Genomic DNA, 25,261 nt, shown 5'->3' on the forward strand with positions numbered 1-25,261 from the left:
TGAACTCAGTAAACAGGAACCTGCATACCCATACAAAAACATGAAAGCTAAACAACCTTATGCTGAAGGATAGATGAGTTACAGATGAGATTAAGAAGGAAATCATCAAATTCTTTGAATAAAACAACAAACAAGACACGAATTATCAGAACCTCTGGGATACTGCAAAGGCAGTCCTAAGAGGGAAATTTATAGCACTGCAAGCCTTCCTCAAGAAAACAGAAAGAGAGGAAGTTAATAACTTAATGGGACATCTCAAGCAAATGAAGAAGGAAGAACACGCCAACCTCAAGCCCAGCAAAAGAAAAGAAATAACCAAAATGAGAGCAGAACTAAATGAAATTGAAAACAAAAGAATTATACAACAGATCAATAAATCCAAAAATTTTGGTTTTTTGAAAAGATCAATAAAATAGATAAACCTTTGGCCAACCTAACCAGGAAAAAAAGAGTAAAATCTCAAATTTCATCAATCAGAAATGGTAATGATGAAATTACAACAGACCCCTCAGAAATTCAAAAAATCCTTAACGGATACTACAAGAAACTCTAATCTCAGAAATATGAAAATCTGAAAGAAATTGACCAATACCTGGAATTATGCCACCTACCAAGACTTAGCCAGAATGAAGTGGAAATGTTGAACAGGCCTATATCAAGTTATGAAATAGCATCAACTATACAAAATCTCCCTAAGAAGAAAAGCCCAGGACCAGATGGCTTTACGTCAGAATTCTACCAAACCTTTAAAGAAGAACTAGTACCTATATTACTAAACCTCTTCCACAATATAGAAAAAGAAGGAATACTACCCAACACATTCTATGAAGCAAATAACACCTTGATCCCTAAACCAGGGAAAGACCCAAAAAGAAAATAAAATTATAGACCAATATCACTAATGAATATTGATGCAAAAATATTCAGTAAGATCCTAACATACAGAATCCAACAACACATCAAAAAAATTATACACCATGAGCAAGTGGGATTTATCCCAGGCTCTCAAGGGTGGTTCAATATATGTAAATCTATAAATGTAATTCAGCACATAAACAAACTAAAAAATAAAGACCATATGATTCTCTCAATTGATGCAGAAAAAGCTTTTGACAATATCCAGTATCCCTTCATGATCAGAACACTTATGAAAATTGGTATAGAAGGGACATTTCTTAAACTAATAGAGGCCATCTACAGCAAACCTACAGCCAATATCGTATTGAATGGAGTTAAATTGAAATCATTTCCACTTAGATCAGGAACCAGGCAAGGTTGCCCATTGTCTCCATTGCTCTTTAACATTGTAATGGAAGTTTTATCCATTGCAATTAGGGAAGAAAAGGCGATCAAGGGTATCCACATAGGGTCAGAAGAGATCAAACTTTCACTCTTCACAGATGACATGATTGTATATCTGGAAAACACCAGGGATTCTACTACAAAACTCTTAGAAGTGATCAAGGAATATAGCAGTGTCTCAGGTTACAATATCAACATTCATAAATCGGTAGCCTTTGTATATACCAACAATAGTCAAGCTGAAAAAACAGTTAAGGATTCTATCCCATTCACAGTTGTGCCAAAGAAGATGAAATATTTGGGAGCTTATCTAACAAAGGACATGAAAGATCTCTATAAAGAGAACTATGAAACTCTAAGAAAAGAAATAGCTGAAAATGTTAACAAATGGAAAAACATACCATGCTCATGGCTGGGAAGAATCAACATTGTTAAAATGTCCATACTACCCAAAGCAATATACAATTTTAATGCAATCCCTATTAAAGCTCCACTGTCATACTTTAAAGATCTTGAGAAAATAATACTTCATTTTATATGGAATCAGAAAAATCCTCAAATAGCCAAGACATTACTCAGAAATAAAAACAAAACAGGAGGAATTATGCTACCAGACCTGAGACTGTACTATAAATCAATAGTGATCAAAACAGCATGGTACTGGCACAAAAACAGAGACGTAGATGTCTGGAACAGAATAGAGAACCAAGAGATGAATCCAGCTACTTACCGTTATTTGATCTTTGACAAGCCAATTAAAAAACATTCAGTGGGGAAAAGATTCCCTATTTAACAAATGGTGCTGGGTGAACTGGCTGGCAACCTGTAGAAGACTGAAATTGGACCCACACCCTTTCACCATTAATTAAGATAGACTCTCACTGGATTAAAGATTTAAACTTAAGACATGAAACTATAAAAATACTAGAAGAGAGTGCAGGGAAAACACTTGAAGAAATCGGTCTGGGCAAGTATTTTATGAGGAGGACCCCCCTGGGCAATTGAAGCAGCTTCAAAAATACATGACAGGGACCTGATCAAACTGAAAAGCTTCTGCACAGCCAAGAACACAGTAAGTAAAGCAAGCAAACAGCCCTCAGAATGGGAGAAAATGTTTGCAGGTTATGTCTCTGACAAAGGTTTAATAACCAGAATCCACAGAGAACTCAAACGTATAAGCAAGAAAAGAACAAGTGATCCCATTGCAGGCTGGGCAAGGGACTTGAAGACAAACTTCTCTGAAGAAGACAGGAGCATGGCCTACAGACATATGAAAAAATGCTCATCATCTTTAATCATCAGAGAAATGCAAATCAAAACTACTTTGAGATATCATCTAACTCCAGTAAGATTAGCCCATATCACAAAATGCCAGGACCAGAGATGTTGGCATAGATGTGGAGAAAAGGGAACACTTCTACACTGCTGGTGGGAATGCAAATTAATACATTCCTTTTGAACAGATGTTTGTAGAACACTTAGAGATCTAATAATAGATCTGCCATTCGGTCCTATAATTCCTCTACTAGGTATATACCCAGAAGACCAAAAATCACATTGTAACGAAGATATTTGTACCAGAATGTTTATTGCAGCCCAATTCATAATTGCTAATTCATGGAAAAAGCCCAAGTGCCCATCGATCCATGAATGAATTAATAAATTGTGGTATATGTACACCATGGAATATTATGTAGCCTTAAAGAAATATGGAGACTTTACCTCTTTCATGTTTACATGGATGGAGCTGGAACACATTCTTCTTAGTAAAGTATCTCAAGAATGGAAGAAAAAGTATCCGATGTACTCAGCCCTACTATGAAACTAATTTATGGCTTTCACATGAAAGCTATAACCCAGTTATAACCTAAGAATAGGGGAAAAGGGGAAAGGCAGGGGGGATGTGGGCAGAGGGAGGGTGATTGGTGGGATTACACCTGCAGTGCATCTTACAAGAGTATATGTGAAACTTAGTAAATGTAGAATGTAAATGTCTTAACACAATAACTAAGAAAATGCCAGGAAGGTTATGTTAACCAGTGTGACGAAAATGTGTCAAATGGTCTATACAACCAGTGTGTGGTGCCCCATGATCGCATTAATGTACACAGCTATGATTTAATAATAAAAGAAAGAAAGAAAGACAGAAAATCAACCACTGATTGGTCATACTAAATGACCAAAAAGTAAAATAAATAAATAAATAAATAAATAAATGTAAAAAAAAAAAACAAAAAGCTTTTAGAAGTGATCAAGGAATACAACAATGTCTCAGACTACAGTATCAACAGCCATAAATCTGTAGGCTTTAATATATACCAACAATAGCCAAGCCGAAAAAACAGTCAAGGACTCTATTCCTTTCACAGTAGTGCCAAAGAAGATGAAATATTTGGGAGCTTATCTAACAAAGGACATGAAAGATCTCTATAAAGAGAACTATGAAACTTTAAGAAAAGAAATAGCTGAAAATGTTAACAAATGGAAAAACATACTATGCTCATGGCTGGGAAGAATTAACATTGTTAAAATGTCTATACTACCTAAAGCAATATATAATTTTAATGCAATTCCTATTAAAGCTTGATTGCTGTATTTTAAAGATCTTGAAAAAATAATACTTTGTTTTATATGGAATCAGAAAAAACCTCGAATAGCCAAAACATTACTGAGCAATAGAAACAAAGCAGGAGGAATCATGCTATCAGACCTGAGACTGTACTATAAATTGATAGTGATCAAAACAGCATGGTACTGGCACAAAAACAGAGATGTAGATGTCTGGAACAGAATAGAGAACCAAGAGATGAATCCAGCTACTTACCGTTATTTGATCTTTGACAAGCCAATTAACATTCAGTGGGGAAAGGATTCCCTATTTAACAAATGGTGCTGGGTGAACTGGCTGGCAATCTGTAAAATACTGAAACTGGACCCACACCTTTCACCATTAACTAAGATAGACTCTCACTGGATTAAAGATTTAAACTTAAGACATGAAACTATAAAAATACTTGAAAAAAGTGTAGAGAAAACTCTTGAAAGAATCGGCCTGGGTGAATATTTTATGAGGAGGAATCCCCAGGCAATTGAAGCAGTATCAAAAATACATTACTGGGACCTGATCAAACTAAAAAGCTTCTGCACAGCCAAGAACATAGTAAGTACAGCAAGCAGACAGCCCTCAGAATGGGAGAAAAATATTTGTAGGTTACACCTCTGATAATGATTTAATAATCAGAATCCACAGAGAACTCAAACATATTAGCAAGAAAAGAACAAGTGATTCCATCTCAGGATGGGCAAAGGACTTGAAGAGAAACTTCTCTAAAGAAGACAGACGCACGATCTACAAACACATGAAAAAATGCTCATCATCCTTAATCATTAGAGAAATGCAAATCAAAACTACTTTGAGATATCACCTAACCCCAGTAAGAGTAGCCCACATAACAAAATCCCAAAACCAGAGATGTTGGCGTGGATGTGGAGAAAGGGGCACAATTCTACATTGCTGGTGGGAATGCACACTAATACGTTCCTTTTGTAAAAATGGAGAATACTCAGAGATGTAAAAATAAACCTGCCATTCGATCCTATAATTCCTTTACTAGGTATATACCCAGAAGACCAAAAATCATAATATAACAAAGACATCTGTACCAGAATGTTTGTTGCAGCCCAATTCATAATTGCTAATTCATGGAAAAAGCCCAAGTGCCCATTGATCGATGAATGGACTAGCAAATTGTGGTACATGTATACCATGGAAATATTATGCAGCCTTAAAGAAAGATGGAGACTTTACCTCTTTCATGTTACATGGATGGAGCTGAAACATATTCTTCTTAGCAAAGTATCTCAAGAATGGAAGAAAAAGTATTCAATGTACTCAGCCCTACTATGAAACTAATTTATAGCTTTCATATGGAGGCTATAACCCAACTATAGCACAAGAATATGGGGAAAGGGCCAAGGGAGGGGAAGGGAGGGGGGATGTTAGGGTGGAGGGAGGGTAATCGGTGGGGCCACACCTAAGGTGCATCTTAGAATGGGTACAGGTGAAACCTACTAAATGCAGAATACAAATGTCTACATACAATAACTAAGAAAATGCCATGAAGGATACGTTGAACAGTTTGATGAGAATATTTCAGATTGTATATGAAACCAGCACATTGTACCCCTTGATTGCACTAATATACACAGCTATGATTTAACAATAAAAAAAAAAATGACACAATAAAGCTTGGACACAGTGCTGGCACAGCCTGAGGGTGGTCCAGCATGTAGGAGTGACTCTGACCAGCAGGAGGCGCTGCCCGGGACACACACAGCCTACCTTTTTGGTCTTCACCGTGGAGGTGCAGCAATCCCCACCATCGTAGTTGCAGAAGGCTCGGTTGTTGATGGCATCACAGTAATTGTCTCCCATGAAGGGCTATAAGGGGAGAGAGAAGCAGGCAATGAGGCCTCAGTAGGCTCCTGGAGTGAGGGAGTGAGTGGGAGTTGCCCCCCTTCACTGGGGCCTCTGTGGTCATTCAGGTGTCTCATCATCTCACAAACCCCTGCAGTCAGCCTGCCCGTCTTCAAATGCCACACCCCCCTCAGAAAAGTTATCACATCTACCATTTATACAGACTCTTGTCGAGCCAAATTTTTCCCAACTAGAGTGTGGGAAAAATTACACTCTTGCAGTGCAGAGGTGCAAAGGAAAGATCACTTACATTTTCTGAATACAGGGCTCATTTTACACGGAGAAATGATTAAAAAAAAAAGAAGCAAGACTTCCTTCCCTTACTTTTCCTAACAGGAGGCAAGTAAAAACATTAAAAATACAGGGCGTCCATAAAGTTCGAGTGCAATTAAATTGCACACCAACTTCACGGATACTGTATATTCGCATATACATATTAGAAAGCTGAATATAAACTGCTCAAGAATTATAAAGATAAAATGTAAGAATTCATAGGAATTTGACGCATCGTCTGTTTACAATGCCGGGCTCACTCTAACAGAGGCTACAGATGTACGTTCTGTCACATGCTGTCCAGGCCTGGTTTCTCCTTTTGCTCTCCAAACATGAGAGGTAGGACTTGTTACTCTTACCCCTATAGACAGAGACCCCAAGACTCACTGGGAGAGACTTGGCCAAAATCACACCGGCAGAGTCAGGATAGTGACTTAAATCTAAGCTGCCACTATGTTTTCTTTTTTCTTAAACTTCTCTCTCTAGGCTGTTCTAGCATTCGCTGATTTATTTCTTTTCTTCTCTGTCTTCCTCCACCCCTTTGGTGTTCCAAGGATGAGGGAAAGGATGGAGTCAAGTTATTTCGGATCTGAACCCAGAGCCATCTCAGGAAAAAGTCCAGGAGTCTCGTAACTCCTTTCCCATTTGTCTTTCCCCCTCCCAACAATTAGCATGCAGTAGCTGTGGCCTGTTTACTTTTCTGTAGCTTGTGCAAAACCGTGAACTCTTCAAAGACACAAGCAGTGTCTGGTTTGTCCTTGCCTCTTGATCACTTAGCTTAGTTCAGTGTGCAACTTTGGTCCTTAGTAATGTTTGCCGAGTGGAATGAAATTGTAGTGGCATGGTGGCAAGAGCCGTTGGCAGGGATTTAGAATGCCTGTGTTCTCGTCCTCCAAACCTCAGCCAACTGGGTGCTGACTTGGTGATTTTAGTTAAGAGAATTATCTTCTCTGGGCCTCAGGACTCCCACTTGTGAAACAAGAGCCTGGAACAGTCTACTGATTTCACAAGGGAATGAACCTATCGGTCAACCCCACCCCATCAAGTACAATGTAGAGAGCAGATGAAAGTAAAACCCACTCTGCTTAGCAGGGTGAAGGGGTTCTCTAACAACCAGTGGTTCATTGATGGGAAAGAAGATGATGGCATTTGTTTAAAACCGTCATCCCAGCACATCACCTGCGATCCAGTGATCTCCCCTTCCAACTACTCTGGAGAGCTCCAAACTCACAAGGAGTTCATCTTCCCTAGCATCCCCGGTGGCTGCATCTCTGTTCCAAATTCTCATTCACAGAGCCTTTGTGTTCCCTTCTCATAATGCCAGATTCCATTTCCTCCTGCCTTATTAGAGTCTTAAAAAGATCATAGCAAGACAGAGCTAAGAATAGGTAAGAGCTTAGCTTAGGCGTGTGCCTGTGCATGGCTGTGAGCTCAGGTGTGACTCCACTGTGTGACTTCCATAAAGAACACCTTATTATATTCATATCAGAACAGAGGGGCACACACACACAAAACAGCAAAGGTGACCCCTTTCCTTTTCTCTGTGTGTCAGGAGGTCTGCCTGGGGGCTACGTTCTTTATGTCCTTTCTCATATAATATATGTAAAGGAGAATTATCCCTTCCTTACAATAAAAGAAATGGGCTTGGTAAAGGAGTAGCTGGGGAAGAAGAAAAGGAAATGAATGAAGGTGGTTCTTTTTTATGTGGAGCCTGACAGAAATCATGAAAATCCTTCCCTCCCTCCCTCCCTCCCTCCCTCCCTTCCTTCCTTCCTTCCTTCCTCCCTTCCTTCCTCCCTCCCTCCCTCCTTGTCTTCCTTCCCTCTTCCTCCCTCCCTGTCTTCCTTCCTTCCATCCTCTATTCAACCCTATTTATTTAATGCTTACTCTGTGGTACACAATGTGCTAAGGAGAAGAACACACTAGTGCATCAATAGAGTTATAGCCCCTGCCTCTCTAGATCTATATTCTAGTGAAGAGACAGGCTTTAATCAAATAATCGCACATCTAATCAACCAATTTCAGCTCCGGTAAGAGCCATGGAAGAAAAGCACATGATGTTATTAAAGAATATAAAGATTTGATCTACTCAGGGAGCGCAGTGAAGGCGTCCCCGAGGAAATGACGTTTCAGCTGAGATCATGAAAAGGAATAGGAGTTAATTGATGGGAGTGGAAAAGACAGAATCTGGAAAGAGAGGGAGCTTCATAAGCAGCGCTCTATTACCTAGAGACTTCTCTCATTTCTCGTGTTTCTTTTCTTTCTTTCTTTCTTTTTTTTTTTTTTTTGAGACAGAGTCTCACTATGTTGCCCTTGGTAGAGTGCTGTGGGATCACAGCAGCTCACAGCAACCTCAAACTCTTGGGTGTAAGCAATTTTCTTGCCTCAGTCTCCCAAGTAACTGGAACTACAGTCACCCACCACAACATCGGGCTATTTTTTTGTTGCAGTTGTCATTGTTGTTTAGCAGGCCGAGGTGGGGCTTGAACCTAGCAGGCCATTACCACTGCGCTAGGGATGCTGAGCCCATTTCTGGTGTTTCCTGTGTTGCTGCTCCCCACTAGTAAGGTGTTTGGGCAAACAACCCATATTTCAAGATCTAGCTCAAACATCACCCCCCAAAATGCCTTTCTTAATAGCACCAGGATCCTCTGTATTTCTAAAGCTTCTTGTATTTGTTTTGGTGACAGCTCTTGGTACATTATTTTGGAATTCTCTCTTTAATTGTTCATCTCATTTACTATACTGTGAATTCCTATGAACAGGGAATGTGTACTATTCATTTTTGCATCCTACATTCCTAGAAAAATGGCAATTTGAGCAAAACTTTATCAAACCTATGTCCAGTAAATGTTTCTTTGGTAAATGATACATGGATGGATGGAGGATGGATGGCCAAGATGATATCACAGATGACTTGGGAGGAACATAGTTAGATTTTCACTTGGCTAAAACCACTGTATTCCCAGAACTCAGATTAGTAACTGGTATATAAGAGGCACGTGGGGAAGCTCTGGTGAGTAAGTGAGTGAATGATTACTTTGGATCCAGCTTGATGCAGAGGGCAGGGAGATCTGGGGTCCCCAAACCCTTTTTTAAATCTTGGCTTCCTCCAGATACTCGAGGTTGAGGAGTATTTCCTGCTCCCAGCATTTGTATCTCTTCTAAGCATAACTTTTCAGCCAGACAAGACACAAATTATTAGCTCTAAGCTAAGGAAGAAAGATGAGGGCACCTGCAAGGGCAAAGGTGATAAGCATCACTGGCAGGGCTCAGAGCCTGACAGGTGAGGGTCTCTGCGGCCTAACTGCTGAGTCAAAGGAGGGATTGAATTCTGCTTTTACACTGGTTGCCCAGACTGCCGACTCAGCAGAATGAGCACCCAGGTAACCCAAGCTTCCTTTTCCCCAAATGCTGGGCTGATCCAGAGAGATGGAAGGAAGCAAGAGCCACAGGGCTGTCTTTGGCCTTGGTTTTGCCATTCCAAACTGAAGCTTAAGAGAATGAGTTTCTTGAAGACTACCATGCCCAATTCCCTATGTGTCATTGTGGGGAGTGAGGGGTTCTCCCTAACTAATGTACAGAAAGAAATGTGCAAACCAAGGACTATGTGTGACACTGACAGGTCAGGGAATGGCTCTGTAGCCTGATGGAGGAGAGAAAGCATCAGCCTGGACATCAGGAGACCTGGGCTTATGCTTTGGCTCTGTGACTATCGCACTGTGCAAACTCAGACCCATCCTTCCCCTCTGTCTTCACCATATACAACAGGCAAACAGGGCCAACTCACACTAACCCTTTTCCAGTTTGGGAGTTCCATCAACTATTAGACCCACCTGCTATCTAGGCCTCTGTTTCTCCATCTTTCAAGTATTAAGTTAGGTTTAGAAGACTATCTCAAAGGAGTTTTCTGGCTCTGACCTTTCAAGAGTTTCATTCAGTACAAGGGTTTTTTAGAGCAGTGTTGTCTTTTTCACCTGCATTTTCCTCAGTGGGCTCTGGGGGGGCCACAGAGATTCAGACAGCCACCTGGAAGGGATTTTTGGCCTTTTTTTCACTGCCAGCTGAGAAGAACCTCCAAGAGCATAGCAATGCACAGAAATGTCTCTGAGTTCCATGGACACCCTTCCCTGAGAACATAGCTGACATCCCAAGAACCCTTCTCTCTGTGTCCCCACCAGGCCTGTCACTGATACCCAGAGCCAGATCTCCAGAATTTCAAGCTCCGGGGAATGACTCAACTGCGATGTCAGAGGATTTAAGGATCAGAAAGGACCTTCTGCTTCAGCTCAGATATGGAGTTGGGTCTGAGGCATCCACATTACTTCTGGGGTTAAAGAATGAAAGAATAACTAAGGTGTGGGGCAGAAAAAAAGTGATCTGCAAGTAAAGGTCACCAGCAAAATGGAAATTTTAAAAACATGTCTCATGTGACTCTATAAAGGTTAAATGTGATGCTATTGGGACAATCCCTGGTGTATTGTAGATGTTAAATCAACTTGGCCTTCTACCCTTCCTTTTTTACAGATCCAATATAATGGAGACCACAGGTTTTGGAGCCACAAAAGCCTGGCTTGGAATCCCAACTCCATCACACTTTACCTATCCCTTTTAAGAATGTTTCATCACATCTCTGTGCCTCAATCCCATCATCTATAAGACAGGGCTTCTGATCCCTGTCCAAGAAACCAGCTAAGTGGACATTTATAACAGTAGGTATGGTAAATGTTAGCCATCACTAATACCACAATAATATCTGCATGATTATTTCTAGGAAGCTGAGGAGTGTCTTTCCTTGTGACTCACCTCGCAGCCTTTGACACAGTGAATCAGAGCAGGGTGAGGATACCACTTGAGCCCAGCAGTGCAGACGACTCTCTGCAGAAAGGGAGAGAGAGAGGTCAGATAGGTTTGGGATTGGGAGGGAGCCACCTCTGTGCTGGCACCACATTCAACTTCCCCACCTCTTCCAAGTCCTCACCTCACCCTGGCATTTACACGGAGAACTTGCCCAGGTATTTGCAATAACAGGAGCCATAACGTTAAAATAATATTTGTGTTCACTGTATGTGTCATGATTCTGTATTTCCCTGGCAAGAACAAGGGCCAAGGAGGAGCAGAATTGGGGGATGGAAACATGATAAGAAAGGCCCTTCAGAAAAGCCTTGGCTGCTGTTTGAGCCACTGGGGAGTGGGGATAAGGTGGGAGGAGGAAGGGTAGGGTGTGCTTATGTGGGCACGTATGTGTTTGGGTGTAAGCATGTGCATAGCCATGGCAAAAAAACAAAGTGGGAGAAAGTGCAAAGCAGGGTTTCTCAAAGCATGATCTGAGGACCACCTTCACCAGGCCCACTTTTCATCTCTGTGGAAGCACAGCAAAAAAGCCAATTCCTTGGCCCTGCTTTGGGTTTAATGAATCAGAGACTATGAGGCTGGTTCTGGGACTCTGAATTTTAAACAAAGCCTCTCAGATGATTCTGATGCACACCGCAGTTTGGGAGCAAGCGGGCTGTTGGAGGAAGGAGTGAACCTCTGGCTCTAAACCTGGAGAGGCAGAGGGGCTTTCCTGCTGTTACCTGCTGGGATGCCATAGGGTTTGCTCACAGGTTCCTGAGGTTGTCCACACTTGGTAGCTCAGTGAAAATGTTCTTGCTGTTCCCCTTCAATGAAATGCCCTTCCCCATCTTGCCACTTGGAGAATCCTTAATTACCCTTTAAAGATCTACTCCAAATTTCGTTCTTCTGGGGTGCTTTGCCAAGCTCCCTCAGGCAGAGCTCCTAGGCATGCAGATGTGTACTCACTATGGCCTCCAAGAGTTACGATGATGATAATGACAGCTGCAATATATTGAGTGCACTTGTGGTGCTAATTACTTTATACATTATGGTATTTATTTCTTGCCACCATGCTGTGAGGTGGGCATTAATCTTACATCACAAGAGAATAAATTCCCCAAGCTCCATAGTTCTTAGGGGGAGAAAACAGGATTTAAAAACAGTTGTTCCACAAATGATTTAAGGAAGTTCATAATGTAAAATCCAGCATGATGATACATTTTTTTAAGCAAGTGAAAGAAGAAAGATAAATAACACCAGGACGCGAAACTAACGTCAGGAGTGGGGAGACCATAAAAATCCTAGAACCTCCCTCTTCTATTCTCCATAGATGCCTCAGTTTTCTTTCTTGTTTTTTTTTTTTTAGAGACAGAGTCTCATTTTATCACCCTCAGTAGAGTGCTGTAGCGTCACAGCTCACGGCAACCTCCCACTCTTGGGCTTAGGCGATTCTCTTGCCTCAGCCTCCTGAGTAGCTGCAAGTATGGGCACCTGCCAGAACGCCCGGCTATTTTTTTGTTGCAGTTTGGCCGGGACCAGGTTCGAACCTGCCACCCTGGGTATATGGTGCTGGCGCCTTACCCACTGAGCCACAGGGGCTGCCCGATGCCTCAATTTTCATGCCATAGTATGATTATTTCCTTAAGAATAAAAGAAAATAAAAAACAAAACAAATGGCACAAGCTTAGATTTGCAGTGAGAGGTAATCTTGTCGGCAACCAGTCACAGAAGTCTACATGACCGGGGTTTGTTGTCCTGAAGAAAAGCCTGTTAATTTTAATTAAAAAATGAACAATGAACAGTCATGTGGGCCAGAATGTGGAGAAGAAGCCATGTGACCAGCCCATTCTCTCCCTGAGGGCAGACCTACAGGGCAGCCAAACTGTAATTAGGTTTCTTGGCAAGCTTGTGGCAAAGGAAATCAGGTGACTCCAGGCTATGACTGGCTGGGGTGCCTTTTTTCTCTGCTCCATGGCATCTCTGGTTCACACTGGAGCTCTCAAGCCTAGAATGGTGCCTCGCATGCACAGGATATATAAATAGATGGACATACTAGGAAAGCCATGGGATTTGAGGTAGGACAGGTGTAGTAAACTTCTGACTTGGAATTTCCATGATGAGGCTCAGTTCTCCCATCTATAAAATGTCTACTGACAATGTCACAGGCTTGCTGCAGTGATGCACTGGGATAAATGATATGAAAATGTTTAACCTGGGACCAATTTCTTAAGTATCTTGGGGGCAGGTCCAGAGGTTCAGCTGGAACCTGAAGTAAGTATGAAAGTCAAGAATGAAGTAAGCACTATGCTACGGGCATACACACCCACCGAGGCTGACGGGTTCGAACCCAGCCCGGGCCGGCTAAACAACAATGACAACTCCAACCATAAAAGCTGGGCATTGTGGCGGGCGCCTGTAGTTTCAGCTATTCGAGAGGCTGAGGCAAGAGAATCGCTTAAGCCCAAGAGTTTGAGGTTGCTGTAGGCTATGATGCCATGGCACTCTACCCAGGGGTGACATAGTGAGAGTCTGTCTTAAAAAAAAAAAATGAAGTAGGGAGCACAGTGAACAAATGCATGAAAGAAGGTGATACAAATACAAATGAGGGCTTGTGAGTAGCTCAGTATTCTTTCCTTTCAGTGAAGTTACTTTCTTCCCCTCTGCTTCCCACCTATGGGCCAGTGAGGATAGAATCACCTGATTTCATTCTCTTAACCTGACTCATTCATCTCTGAGTTTGAGAGTCTGTTCCCAGTCAAGACCCAGGGACATTGGAGGGCATTTAATAAAGATTCAAGAAGCAGAAAACAGCAGGGTGTTAGGGTCCACCAGGGATTTGATGCCCATCCCTCCCCAGGTTTATTTGAGAGCTAATTGAATTCGTAGGTAGGAATGTCTTGGTGTGGTTGTACAAGTTTCTGTCAGTTGAGGTTTACCTGACGTGAGTTCAGAAAAAGGACTTTTATACTATTTGCATGAACCTGTTTATCTTTCCAAGGCTTTTGGGTTTTCTGCTATTACTCAGGGCTGCATGCCCCACCTGTCTCACTATAGGGCCCCTCTGTGTGCTGGGAGGACTGGGAAAGGGGATGGGCAGTGGGAGCTGAAGGGAAGACTGAACTGTTTACAGCACACATTGGGAGAGTCCAGATGGGGCCCTTCAAATGTCAGCCTTGTTCCTCTTGATGCCAGTGGGACATCTAGATCAGCCAGAGCCCTTTCAGACCAGGTTTTCTAAGATAGCTTTCATATCTTGCATTGGTGGGTAGGAAGAATAGGCTGCCTTTTCTCTGTGACTGCAATTAACATTATCATTCAACATCATCAGCGCCACTGTCACCTTCACCATCATCTTCATCACCACTACCACCATCATCCTCTACTTCCTCTATCTTCATCTTCCTAGCACTACCATCACTGCCACCATCATCACCAATATTAAAACATTGGCTCTACCACCATCACCTCCAACAATCCCAGCGCCATCATCACCAGCATTATCCCCATCCACCCAACAGCTTCTATTCAGTAAGTATTATTATGCTCTAAGCCCTGGGCTCAGAGATTTCATTTCATTTCATTCTTACCATAACTATGAGATAAGCGCTATTTTTGAATCTGGTTTACACAAGAGAAAACTGGGGCACAGAGAAGTGAAATGACCTGCCCCAAATTGTAATTTATAGGCAGTGATGGTCAGCAATTAAACCCACATCTATCTGGTTCTAAGGTCTATGCTTTGAGCACTACACTCTCCTTCAAAGTGTACTAGCTACTGAAGCTGTTAAGTATAAAAACAGCTTGTTCTTTTGACTAATGGAAAGACTAAGGTTTATAAAGATGGAAAGGCCCTTTGAGACAAATGTTGGACAGGGGCAGAGTGTCTAAAAATGGAGCCCAGAGAAGATGAGCTCCACTCAGAGCCCCTGACAGGTGAGAAGGCACCCTAAGACAGCTTGCTCATCCCAAGGCCCATGTCTAACTCCCTCCTGGATGTCTTCTAAGATAAGCCCCTCATTTCCCTTGATTTCTTTTTCTTTTGATTTACAGGGCCTGCCATGAGTGAGTCATACCATCATCATCATCATCAATTTTCCTTTTGTTATGAGTCAGTGAGCTTCTGGCTTCTTAAAAGCTTAGGCATTCCCACTCTGTATCCCTAGTGTTTGTTAAAGAATATCCACCATTTGAAGGTACATAATCAACGTTTACTGAATGGGTGAATAAACAGTCAAATGAGTGAATGAGTGAATGTGCCCATGAGTGAATGAGCATAGTGGATCCTGGATACTCTGCTTGTCTACCAGCTTCCCTCACAGGGCACTTGTTACGTTCTTCTGTACATCAGATAGATCAGACAAACTAGTCTCTCAAAAACACTCTACCTCTGACCTTTAGACTCTTGGCAGGGTTTTCCACAAATATACCTGAATTCTTCATCTTCTGTCCACACATGTTGCACTTTTTTTTTTTTAATTTGTATGATAGTTGCCTTGGAAGATGGGATGCAGCAGAGTGTGCTGGCTAATTCACCCACATTAGCTGTGTGAATTGGGCAGGGACAACCTCTCAGAGCCTCAGCTTCTTCATCTGGAAAGTGGTGATATTCTTGACCTCATTGGGTGCAGTGGAGGCAAAATGAGGTCAAACAGAAGGAACTGCCTAGCAAACAGTGCCTAGATACCATGGACAGTCAGGACACGATAACTTATCTTCCATTTGGTTAATCCATTCCCTCCCTATCTCCCGCCTTCTTTTCCTTCTTGTTCTTTTTCCAGAAACCATTATAAAAGCTAAAGTTTCATCAATCTAGAGGAATTATCCATTTCTGAAGGTGGAAGATGCATTTTCTATTGTGAAACTCTCCCAGCATCCCTGAGCAAGGGGCAATGTGGAGGCAGATTGGAGATACTCCTCAGGAACTGGAGGGAAGACAGGCTGCCACCCCAGAAATCAAGATATACAGGCTGGAATAGTCTGTCTCATCCAAAGGTTGCAAGCTAATAGCTTCTAGGCTACACAAACCACAGAAATGTTTGGTTTGGCATACAAGTGTTTAACAAAAGTAAAAATTAGTTGCATATATATAAAGAGAGATTTCAAATTTTTAAAATGCCAGTTTTCTTTTACTCTAGAAAAAAATGGACAATATGGCCACACCAGGTCCACATCTCCACATTGCTACATTGGGCTATAGTTGCCCCTCCTTTGGAAGGAGCCAAAAACAAAAACAAATGAAAAAAAAAATCTTACTTTGCCACAATTCCCACCATTCCTTGCAGTCTCTCTAGCATTGCCCCTGAGGGGAATTTCCTCTGTCACTATCTCATTCCTCAGATTAAAGGAAGAGTTCTCTTTTCTCTAGCTTTTTCACAAGTGTATGTATGTAGGGAGGGGGACTGAGAAGGGGAAAAAAAGAAGGAACATAGCGTTTTTCTTTATGGAAGTTAAAAATATATATTTATGAAGGTACCTTATGAGACATATACTCTATGATTTCAATCATATGAAGCAAAAGCAATCTATAGGGATAAAATCAAAACACTGGTTACCTTGGCAATGGAGGCAATGCCCAGCATGGGAAGGGGAGGCCTGTCTGACTTTTTCATGAGTGTACACCAATATAAAAATTGTAAAGCTTAAGATTAGCATGTAACCTCTATCTCAATAAAAAGAACTTCAACTCTAGCTTAAGTTTAATAAACTTAAATACTGGCTTAAGTTTAATAAAATTAAAAACTTAAATACTTATTATTTAAGTATAATACATGCTATATGAGAGTTTATTACATTTTTCTGTAATTCCGTCTGTCTTTCTGAAATATTTATAATAAAAACTGCTACCATTAGTTGTAGTAATATGGCTAAGTGTTTAAGATACAAAGTAGCTTGCTTGGTCTGCTTCAGCTGTTTCTCTACCTGCCTGGTTCTACTGGTATTTGAGTTCATGACGCACTCCCTGCTCCACCTTGCCCGAGTGGTCATTTCACAAATGAGAAAACTGCAGCCTAGAGAAATGATGGGATTTGTCAGGACATGCAGCAAGCGGCTTAGACCAGACACTTGGCCACCTGACTCAGCAACTATACGTACTTAGTAACCATCTACTGAGCTCTAGGGCCCTAGGGAGGTGAGATAACCACTGTCCTGCCCTCACAGAGCTCACCATTCTGGGCGCTCGTCATGACACACGATCCCAATATTCTCAGCATGGATATTCTACTCTTCCAAGTCATTCCCATTCTCTTCATACATGTCAATACAAGTAAAATGCTTAAAATAGAGTTGATCTTGAGGAAGTGCCAGCGGTGAGCCGCAGCCAGTTTGCACAGGCTCACAAGAGCCAATAGTGACTCTATCTTCCCAACTTTGTGTTCAGTGATGGCAATTTGGAGACCTTGAAATCTTCCTCCACGGGAGTATTTATATCACAGAAATTGGCAAATGCTACCCATCGGAGTTTTGCAGAGAGCCAGTTGTTAAACATGGGCCAGCACATCCCTGGTATGTGATAGGTAAAGGTCTTGCTTGTCTTTATTATTAATAATATTAATATTATTCTATATTCCACAGAAACCACAGGGATAGCTAGAGTCAACTGTGGCATCAGATTGGCCAGGGTCTCTCTTCATTCCTCTTAGGCAAGTGGCTTTCATCGCGGAGATTCTGTTTCCTCCACCAGAAGCATGAAGAGACTCAGACCTACCATGTAGGGATATCTCTGTGTGTGGGTGTGGGGGACAGTGGCACAGATAAAGGATGGGCAGAGCCAGTCCAGCACCTGGCCACAGCAGGCGTCCTGTGCACGCCAGTTGTCACCTCCGACTCTTTCTCTGGGGACAAAGGTGGTGGGCGTTGGAGCAGAGCCTCACCCGGCCCATCTTCCTGCACAGGGGCTTGCGGGCGGCCCCTCAGAGAGCAGGAGAGCCCTCCAGGGCCTCCTCCGGCCTGGAAACGCTGCACCAGCAGCTCTATTTCTGTAGCTCTCGCCACACACGGGGCAAGGGTGCAGCAGAGGCCAGCATTTCTGCTTTATTCCTGGAAATCATCAATCTCTGCCCTTCGCCCTCCTCCCTTTTTCTACCACATTTTTTTTCGTCCCGGATAATGAGGCCTCCAGAGACCGGTGGAGGTCTGAACCTCGTTATGGTTCTCTCAGTAGGCCGGCATCAATAAAGGCGGGCAGACCAGGGAGCTGGGTGGGGGCTGGGACAGGCGGGCGGCGGGTGGGCCATGGGGGGTGGGGAGGGGGCAGCTCACAGGCTTTCAGATCCTTGGATTTATTTCACAGTGAATTATAACTGAACTCTTTAGGGCTCACAGAGGGAAGGGTGGAAATTCACCCCAGGGGTAGGGAAAAGGCATCTTGTGGGAGGCTGGGCTAGGTCAATAAGTCCGCCGATACTGGGTGGGAGGGAGGCCTCCTGTGTCTGCTGTGCATATGAGGAAGACTCACTTGCTTTGAGGTGTGGGGGCTCGGGGTAGACTAAGGGAGGAAAGCCAGTAGACCGGTCCTCTCCCTCAGAGATCCTCAGCTTCCCCATCTCTGCAATGAGGGGCTCGCACTTGGGGCTCTCCAGCTGCCCAAGACTGACCTCTGGGCCCTATACATGCTCCTGCAAGAGTTCAGCACATCAGCCTGCAAGGGACCTGCAGGGCGAATCCGCGTGGGGATTCTGGTCTAGGAATGGGGACAAGCACATTGAGGTGGAGGAAATGGATGACAGAGCTTGAGTTTAGGGAAGATAGAACTGTCTTGGGGATGTGGTGGGGAGAGTCAGAGGCAGAGAGAAAAAGAGCGAGAGAGCGAGAGAGAGAGAGAGAGAGAGAGGGAGGGAGGGAGGGAAGATGGCGACAGAGGGGGAAAGAGCATGGGAAGGCGAGAGGGAGGCAGGACAAGATGAAAGAGCCCAGGAGTGGGAGGAGAGAGAAACAGAGGCAGGAAAAAGGAAAGGAAGCTTGGAGAGACAAAGATAGAGAGAGGAAAAGAGAGAGCGAAAGAGAGGAACAAGGCGACAGAAGAGGGGAATGCCGGGCACATGGCACCGTGGAGGCGTCTGGCTGGTCCCTGTGCCCAGAGTGCTGAGTAAGCCCTGGCAGCCATGCCCTCGGCTCATTTGAGAAACAGTACACCGGGTATCGGGTTCTGCCCAGCTATCCGGAGTGCGATCTGCAGCAGGCGGGCAGACAGCAGCTCTCTGGGCTGCAAGGCCTGTCAGCGCCCTGGGCAGGGGACTCAGAGAGACATATGGATGCACCTCGCCTGCGCCCACCCCCACCTCCTTTTCTCTCTCACTTTCTCCAGGGTGAGCCAAGGTCCAAAGCCACACATGAGCCCTGACACTGCAGTGCCCTGGAGGACAAGAAGCCAGTCCACATTGGCTCTGGGGGACCCAGCTGATTAGATGACATGGGGAAAGGAGGAACAGCCAAGCTCAAAGTCAAACTGATACTGCTCAAAGTGGGGGCCTCTATAGTCACCTGGCCGGGAGGCACAGCAGCCTGGCATGGCAGGGGGCATGCGGAGCCCAGCCCTTGCTCTTGACCATCACATCACTTCTGAGAGCTCAGTGTCCACAACCAGAGAACGCAACCATGACCCCTCCCTCATACGGCTATCCTCAGGTTTAAACGCAGTCTCGGCTCTCGGTGCCTGACACGTGAACAAAGCAGGTGTTCCAGAAATGACTGGGGTCACTAGCTTTCTATGTCACATAGTCATTGCTTTCCCCCAAACAGGTAAAGCTTGGAGAAAGACACCAGAAATTCACACTGTATAAAGTGGAAGGTGCCAGAGAAACCAAATAGCGTTGTGCTTTCGAGGACAGACAGGTCCGGTCAGAAACGGACGGGACTGTCTGACCTGCTCTGTGCTCCCTACCTGCGTTCTTGGCGCCTCTTTCCTCATCTGTAAACTAAGGTGGTCAGTACTCAAATTCCTAAACTGTCATCAGCATTTAGTGGCACAATAAAAAGTGACAGAGAGAAAGTATTAAATAATTAAGGGCCGAGAAATGATTATAAACGACCCCCACCTCCTGCCCCCAGGGCACGCATGAAGGTTCAGTGAAAGATAACATGTGTCAGGGATAACTCATGACCAGGACATGGTAAGGGCCCAACAATGTCATCCCCCCTGCCTTTAGCAGCAGATGGAGGGCCTTGTCCACTCACCTCAACCCGTGCGGGGTTCAGCCAGTGGGGAATGTCACGCACAGTCACGTTCACCGGTAGGATGATGGGCTCGCTGTTGTGATCCAGGCATGATGTGGCACACTCTGACCCTGTGGGGAAGCACAGTCTGAGGGGACAACTCAGTACTCGGGCTCCCAGGCTCCCAGTGGACACGGCTGTCCCAATCTCAGGGCGGTGGAAAGGAGTGAGCTCCCCAAACAAGGTCAGCTGTGGTCTTCCTGACTCCCTTCACTTCTCTCCAAACCAACTGGCCGCCGCTGCCACCCCTGTGCCTAAGCCTAGTTGGATCATGCTTGTCTGCTGCTCGAAAACTTTTCCAAGGCTCCCCTCACCTAGGACAAAATGCAACCTTCTTTGCTGGGTCTCTGACACTTCCTGTGGCCTGACCCATCTGCTCTCCCACTGAACACCTTCAGACTTTGGTTGGTCTGGCTGGACTGAACTCCACTTGGTTTTCCACCTGAGCCTCACACCAATTCCCGGCCTCTGGGCTTCTGCTCCTATTCACCCAGTCTCCTGAAACGTCCCCCTGACCTGTCTTCCCATGACCAAATTCTACCTGTCCCTCAGAGTCCAGTTCAACTCCTCCAAGAAGTCAGCCCAGATTTCTGCAATGGAACAAGAGGACTCTGTTCTGCAAGCCCTGCTGCTTGAGGACTCCATGCCTGCTGGGCACTGAGAAGCCACAGTCCTGAGCTGACCTCATTGTCTATGTCTCCTTCCCACAGCTAGAGTGTTGCCATCCCTAGGAGGCCAGGGATGCAGTCGGTTCATCTCTGAGTCTAACCGGGTACCTGACACCTTGATAGAGCACAGTGAGCGCTGGCTAACTGAGCAGTGAGCTTCTGAGCCCTCACACCTCTCTCTCCCTGGAGTTCAACCTGCTCTCCCCTGTGCCTCCAAGACCCTTCCCTGCCCTTGTCAACTAGCTCATTGCTCATGATTCCACAGACCTCCATGCCAGTGCCACCTGCTCAGAGCAGACCTCCACGGTTCCATGACAGGCCAACCCCTTTGTGGATGCCCAGCCAATCCCTTGTCATGTGACCATTTCCCATTTGTTTGGGGACTGCTGTGTCAGCAGCTCTGTACCCTGCTGGGTTGTCACTCCAGGAGGCCAGCACTGTCCACGCTCCCTGTTCTGTGCCCGGAGCCTGGCTCCGTGTATGCAGAGTGTGGGTACTGAGCAAGGACTTGGGAAGGAGGGTAAGAGACAGAGAGTGCAGGGCTTTGTGGACGGACGGGGAGGGGAGGGAATGAATGATGCATGGACGGCACAAGTGAATGATGAATGGGCATTTAGGTATCTTCAGGAGAAAGCGAGTCCATGAACGGATAAGTAAATGAGTGAATGATGGATTTCATGGATAGAGGGATTTTTTAAAAGCCAGGTAATGAGTCAATGAAAGGGTAGATAACTAATAGTGACAGGGCTGGTATACAGAAGCCCTCCATCCAGGGGGAAGAAAATTGATGTTCAGCCCAAGGGTTGGCCAGTGGACTACGATTTGGCTCATTTGCTCTCCACCTTGACCTCACACATTCTGAGGTCTCCTGAAAAATCAAGCCTATCTCCATCCCTCCCCAGCACTCCAAAGAGGTTCTCATTTGTGTGGACAAACTTTCAGAATCTGCCCAGGCCCTGAGGAGGTCATTTCTCTGTCTTAGTGTCCAAACCAACCTCCAAACACTAAATGGGTCACTCAGAGGCCGGGTGCAGTGGCTCTGGCCTGGAATCTTACCACTCGGGAGCCTGAGCTCTCTGGAGTCTGAGACCAGCCTGAGCAAAGAATGAGAACCTGTCTCTACTAGAAATAGAAAAATTAGCTGGGTATGGTGACACAGACTTGTAGTCCCAGTGACTCTAGAGGCTGAGGCAAGATAATTGCTTGCGTCCAAGAGATTGAGGTTGCTGTGAGCTATGACGCCACAGCACTCTACTCAGGGCTACTGAGTAAGACTCGGTGTCAAAAAAAAAAAAAAAAAAGTAGGGCAGTGCCCATAGCTCAGTGGGTAAGGCACTGGGCACATACACCGCAGCTAGCGGGTTCAAATCTAGTCTGGACCAGCTACAATCAACAATGACAACTACAAAAAACAAAAAAAAAAAAGCCAGGTGGTGTTGTGGGTGCCTGTAGTCCCAGCTGCTTGGGAGGCTGAGGCAAGAGAATAGCTTGAGTTAAGAGTTTGAGGTTGCTGTGAGCTGTGATGCCACAGCACTCTACTGAGGGCAACCTAGTAAGACTGTATCTCAGAAAAAAAAGAAGTAAATGGGTGACTCAGAGCAATTTAAATCTTTTCTTATCCTGTTCTGTCAGTCATTTTAAAGGCTCCCTTCCAAATCGTGATGTGCATAGGTGTGCACAGATGCACACACACATGTACATAACTATGCAATACACATGCAGACATATACACACGTCCATGCCCACGGTGCATCCAGCCTCCTTCCTGATGCCATCTTATCATCCTCTTTAAGAGACCCACGAGGTCTGAAGCAGGGGCAAAGAAGCAGCGGCAGGTGAAGGACAACGAGCGGGTCCTCTGCACTTTAAACATGGGGACTCTGAGCCTGACAAGGACAGATTCCTGGCTGTGCCAGGTGGTTTTCCTCGGTAGTCTCATTTCCTCGCAAGTCCAGCCCCACGAAGCAGGTGTCATCATGCCCGTTTCACAGAAGGAGGGCCCAGGACACAGAGCTGAAGGTACAGAGTCGGCAAGGAGGGGGCCCTGGCTTCAAACCCACATCTCCTGATTTCCAGGCCCCACAATCAATGGGGCGCAGCCCCACAGAGAACAAAGAGGGAGGCAGCGGTTGAAAGAGCAGAGGCAGGTGAGGGGCCAGGGGAGTGGAAAAAATAGGGGAAGCACAAAAAAGACAAAAAGGATGAGTGATGAGAATAAAATACAAAAATCTCTAAGCAGTCCGAGAAACTTTCCTGGTGCGTGTTTTGTCATGAGACCAGTTCTAAAGTAGTTTTTAGGGAGCAAAGATGAGACAAAGCTGTGATGATAAAAGGTATTTTGAAACAAAAAGAAAACGCAGCATCTGGGACTTGGACAACGCTGTCCCCATCCAAAGAGGGGGCGAGGAAGAAAAAGTGTCCAAACAGGAGACACTTGCATTCCTCAGCAGTGGTCCTGTCTGAATTCCTCTTTCTCTGTGTCTCTGTCCACTTGGCTCCCCTGCCCGGCTCTGGGGCTGCAGGAGCAGGCTGCTGTGTTGTGATATATGAGCCGTAATTGGCATCGGTGCACAGCGGTGATCTCACCAGGCCCCACCTCTCCTTCCGCTGAGGCAGGCAGAGGCTCCAGGAGGGTGGCAGCCCTAGGTCCACAGCAAAAGCAACACTCCAAGGCTGCTTGTGAAGGCTCCCACTGCTGAGGGAGGCAGTCTGGGTGATGTAGAATGTGCCTGCCAGGCCCCAAGCCCACCACACAGCTCGCCCCTGCTGACATGGGCTCTGGTGCGCCCTCGCCTTGGTGTGATGGGCCCTCCTGGGGAGCGGCTCAGCCTGAGAGGTGGATGTATGGGACCCTGGGAGATGAGGATGGGGAGGGAAAGCCGCTTTCTCCTTCCACCTTCCTGCCTGCTGCCCGCTCAGGCTTCCAGGGCTGCTTTTCCTCTCCATGCCCCCCAACTCGTGTGCCCCAACCCACTCACCATCAGCCCTGGGTCACCACATTCAAAACATGGGCAGCCAGGAGTTAGGCCCTGCCAGGAGAACATGGAGCACTGGGGAGGGGAAGGTGATTCCGCATCCGGCATCACCCAGAACATGAGAAACCTCAGTGGGTGAGGAAGCACCACCGTCTGGCCTCTTCCCCACACCCCACTGTTCTGAGGGAGAGCAGAGAGCCTGGTGTTGTGCTTGTGAATGTCCCAGCCCTCTATGACATATGGACGCACCACATGCACCATGCGGCCGTAAGACAGTTGTGTAAATGCACATGTGTGATCTGTGAGCATTTCATGCATCTTCCTGTGTGTCTGATAATGTTTCAGGGCATAAGATATGTTCTCTCCTCTACAGCATATGGGCTTGTATATTGGGTTTGTGCGTGCGTGCGTGCGTGCGTGCGTGTGTGTGTGTGTGTGTGTAGATTTATGTGCTAGTTACGTATATGTGGGGGTGATGTGCTTGTGTGGTGTTTGGCTGATGTGTAGGTGCTAGGCATGAGCTTACAGTATGGTATGCGTGTTTGGTGCTACGTGATGTGTGTTTACTTACGCATGTGTAAAAACTCCCCTAGATTTGAATGTGTCGGTGACTGTAGACATACAATAGGTCTGTTTCCATTGTTTTATATAAAGGCCACTGAATCAGCCTTTTTCCCACAAGGTCACACAATGCCAGGTATGAGTCTGATTGAATATTCACTTATATATTCTGGCTGAGCTGGAGGTTTGAAGCCCACCACCATCACACGTGTCCAGACGCAGGCTCGCTGACCAGGAATGATGGAAAGGTGAAGTCTTGGCTCTGGTTTGGAGCAGCCAGTGCTGCTCACCATGGCAAGACCTGTTGCCCCAAACTTCTAATGTCTACCTTGGCAGGCCCTCTGAGAGCCCTTCTCCCCACAACCCTCCTGGGTGGGGTGGCATGGACTGGCAAGTGTGTAATATCCTAAAATACTTTCCGAATCATCGGTGAGAATGACCGTGTGCTTTGGTGTTTTCTGACCTGTGCAGGAGCCAGTGCCCTGTACTAAATGCAAGGATGCCGAGTCCTGCTCTAAGTCAAGATGAAGAGCTTTTCCTCTCAGAAGTTATGTGTTTTCATCTTCAAAAGGAGGGGATCAGCGTCCATGAACCTCCCCCTCCCGCCACAGGCCTTGGTTCTGGGTGTGCAGTGATCACTCTCGGTTTGCTAGGTGAAGAATGTGTCGGTTCTGTGTACAGTCAGATAACCTTCTGTGCCAGACACCCCTGGCCATTGCCCCATAAATCACACTGGCCCCGAGCAAGGACATTCAATTCACCGGGCTTTTCATCATGGTCAATTAGGGAATCAGCCCAAGAGGTCAGCCTCACTGCCCTTAAATGAGGTCAGACTCCACGCACTCCCACTTCCCCAGAAAGCTGCGGGGCCTGTGATTAATGTGCCTGTCCAGATGCCTGGTTTACACCAGGCTAATCCCTGGCATCGAGCACCAGCCTGCCTCTTCCTCCTGCAT

At 45.3% G+C, this 25,261-nt stretch overlaps 1 protein-coding gene across 1 annotated transcript in view; it reads right to left on the minus strand.

Moving 5' to 3' along the window:
• The window catches only part of LOC128567301 (pappalysin-1), a 143,802-nt gene that overhangs the window by 15,686 nt on the left and 102,855 nt on the right, over positions 1-25,261 (minus strand). The window contains exons 12-14 of the mRNA XM_053564446.1: positions 20,063-20,172; positions 10,859-10,930; positions 5,645-5,743 (exon numbers count right to left, since the gene is read on the minus strand). Of these exons, the coding sequence (XP_053420421.1) occupies positions 5,645-5,743; positions 10,859-10,930; positions 20,063-20,172 (281 nt within the window). The remainder of the gene's footprint in view (positions 1-5,644; positions 5,744-10,858; positions 10,931-20,062; positions 20,173-25,261) is intronic.

Source organism: Nycticebus coucang, chromosome 2 (assembly GCF_027406575.1).
Source record: "Nycticebus coucang isolate mNycCou1 chromosome 2, mNycCou1.pri, whole genome shotgun sequence".
Lineage (NCBI taxonomy): Eukaryota > Metazoa > Chordata > Mammalia > Primates > Lorisidae > Nycticebus > Nycticebus coucang.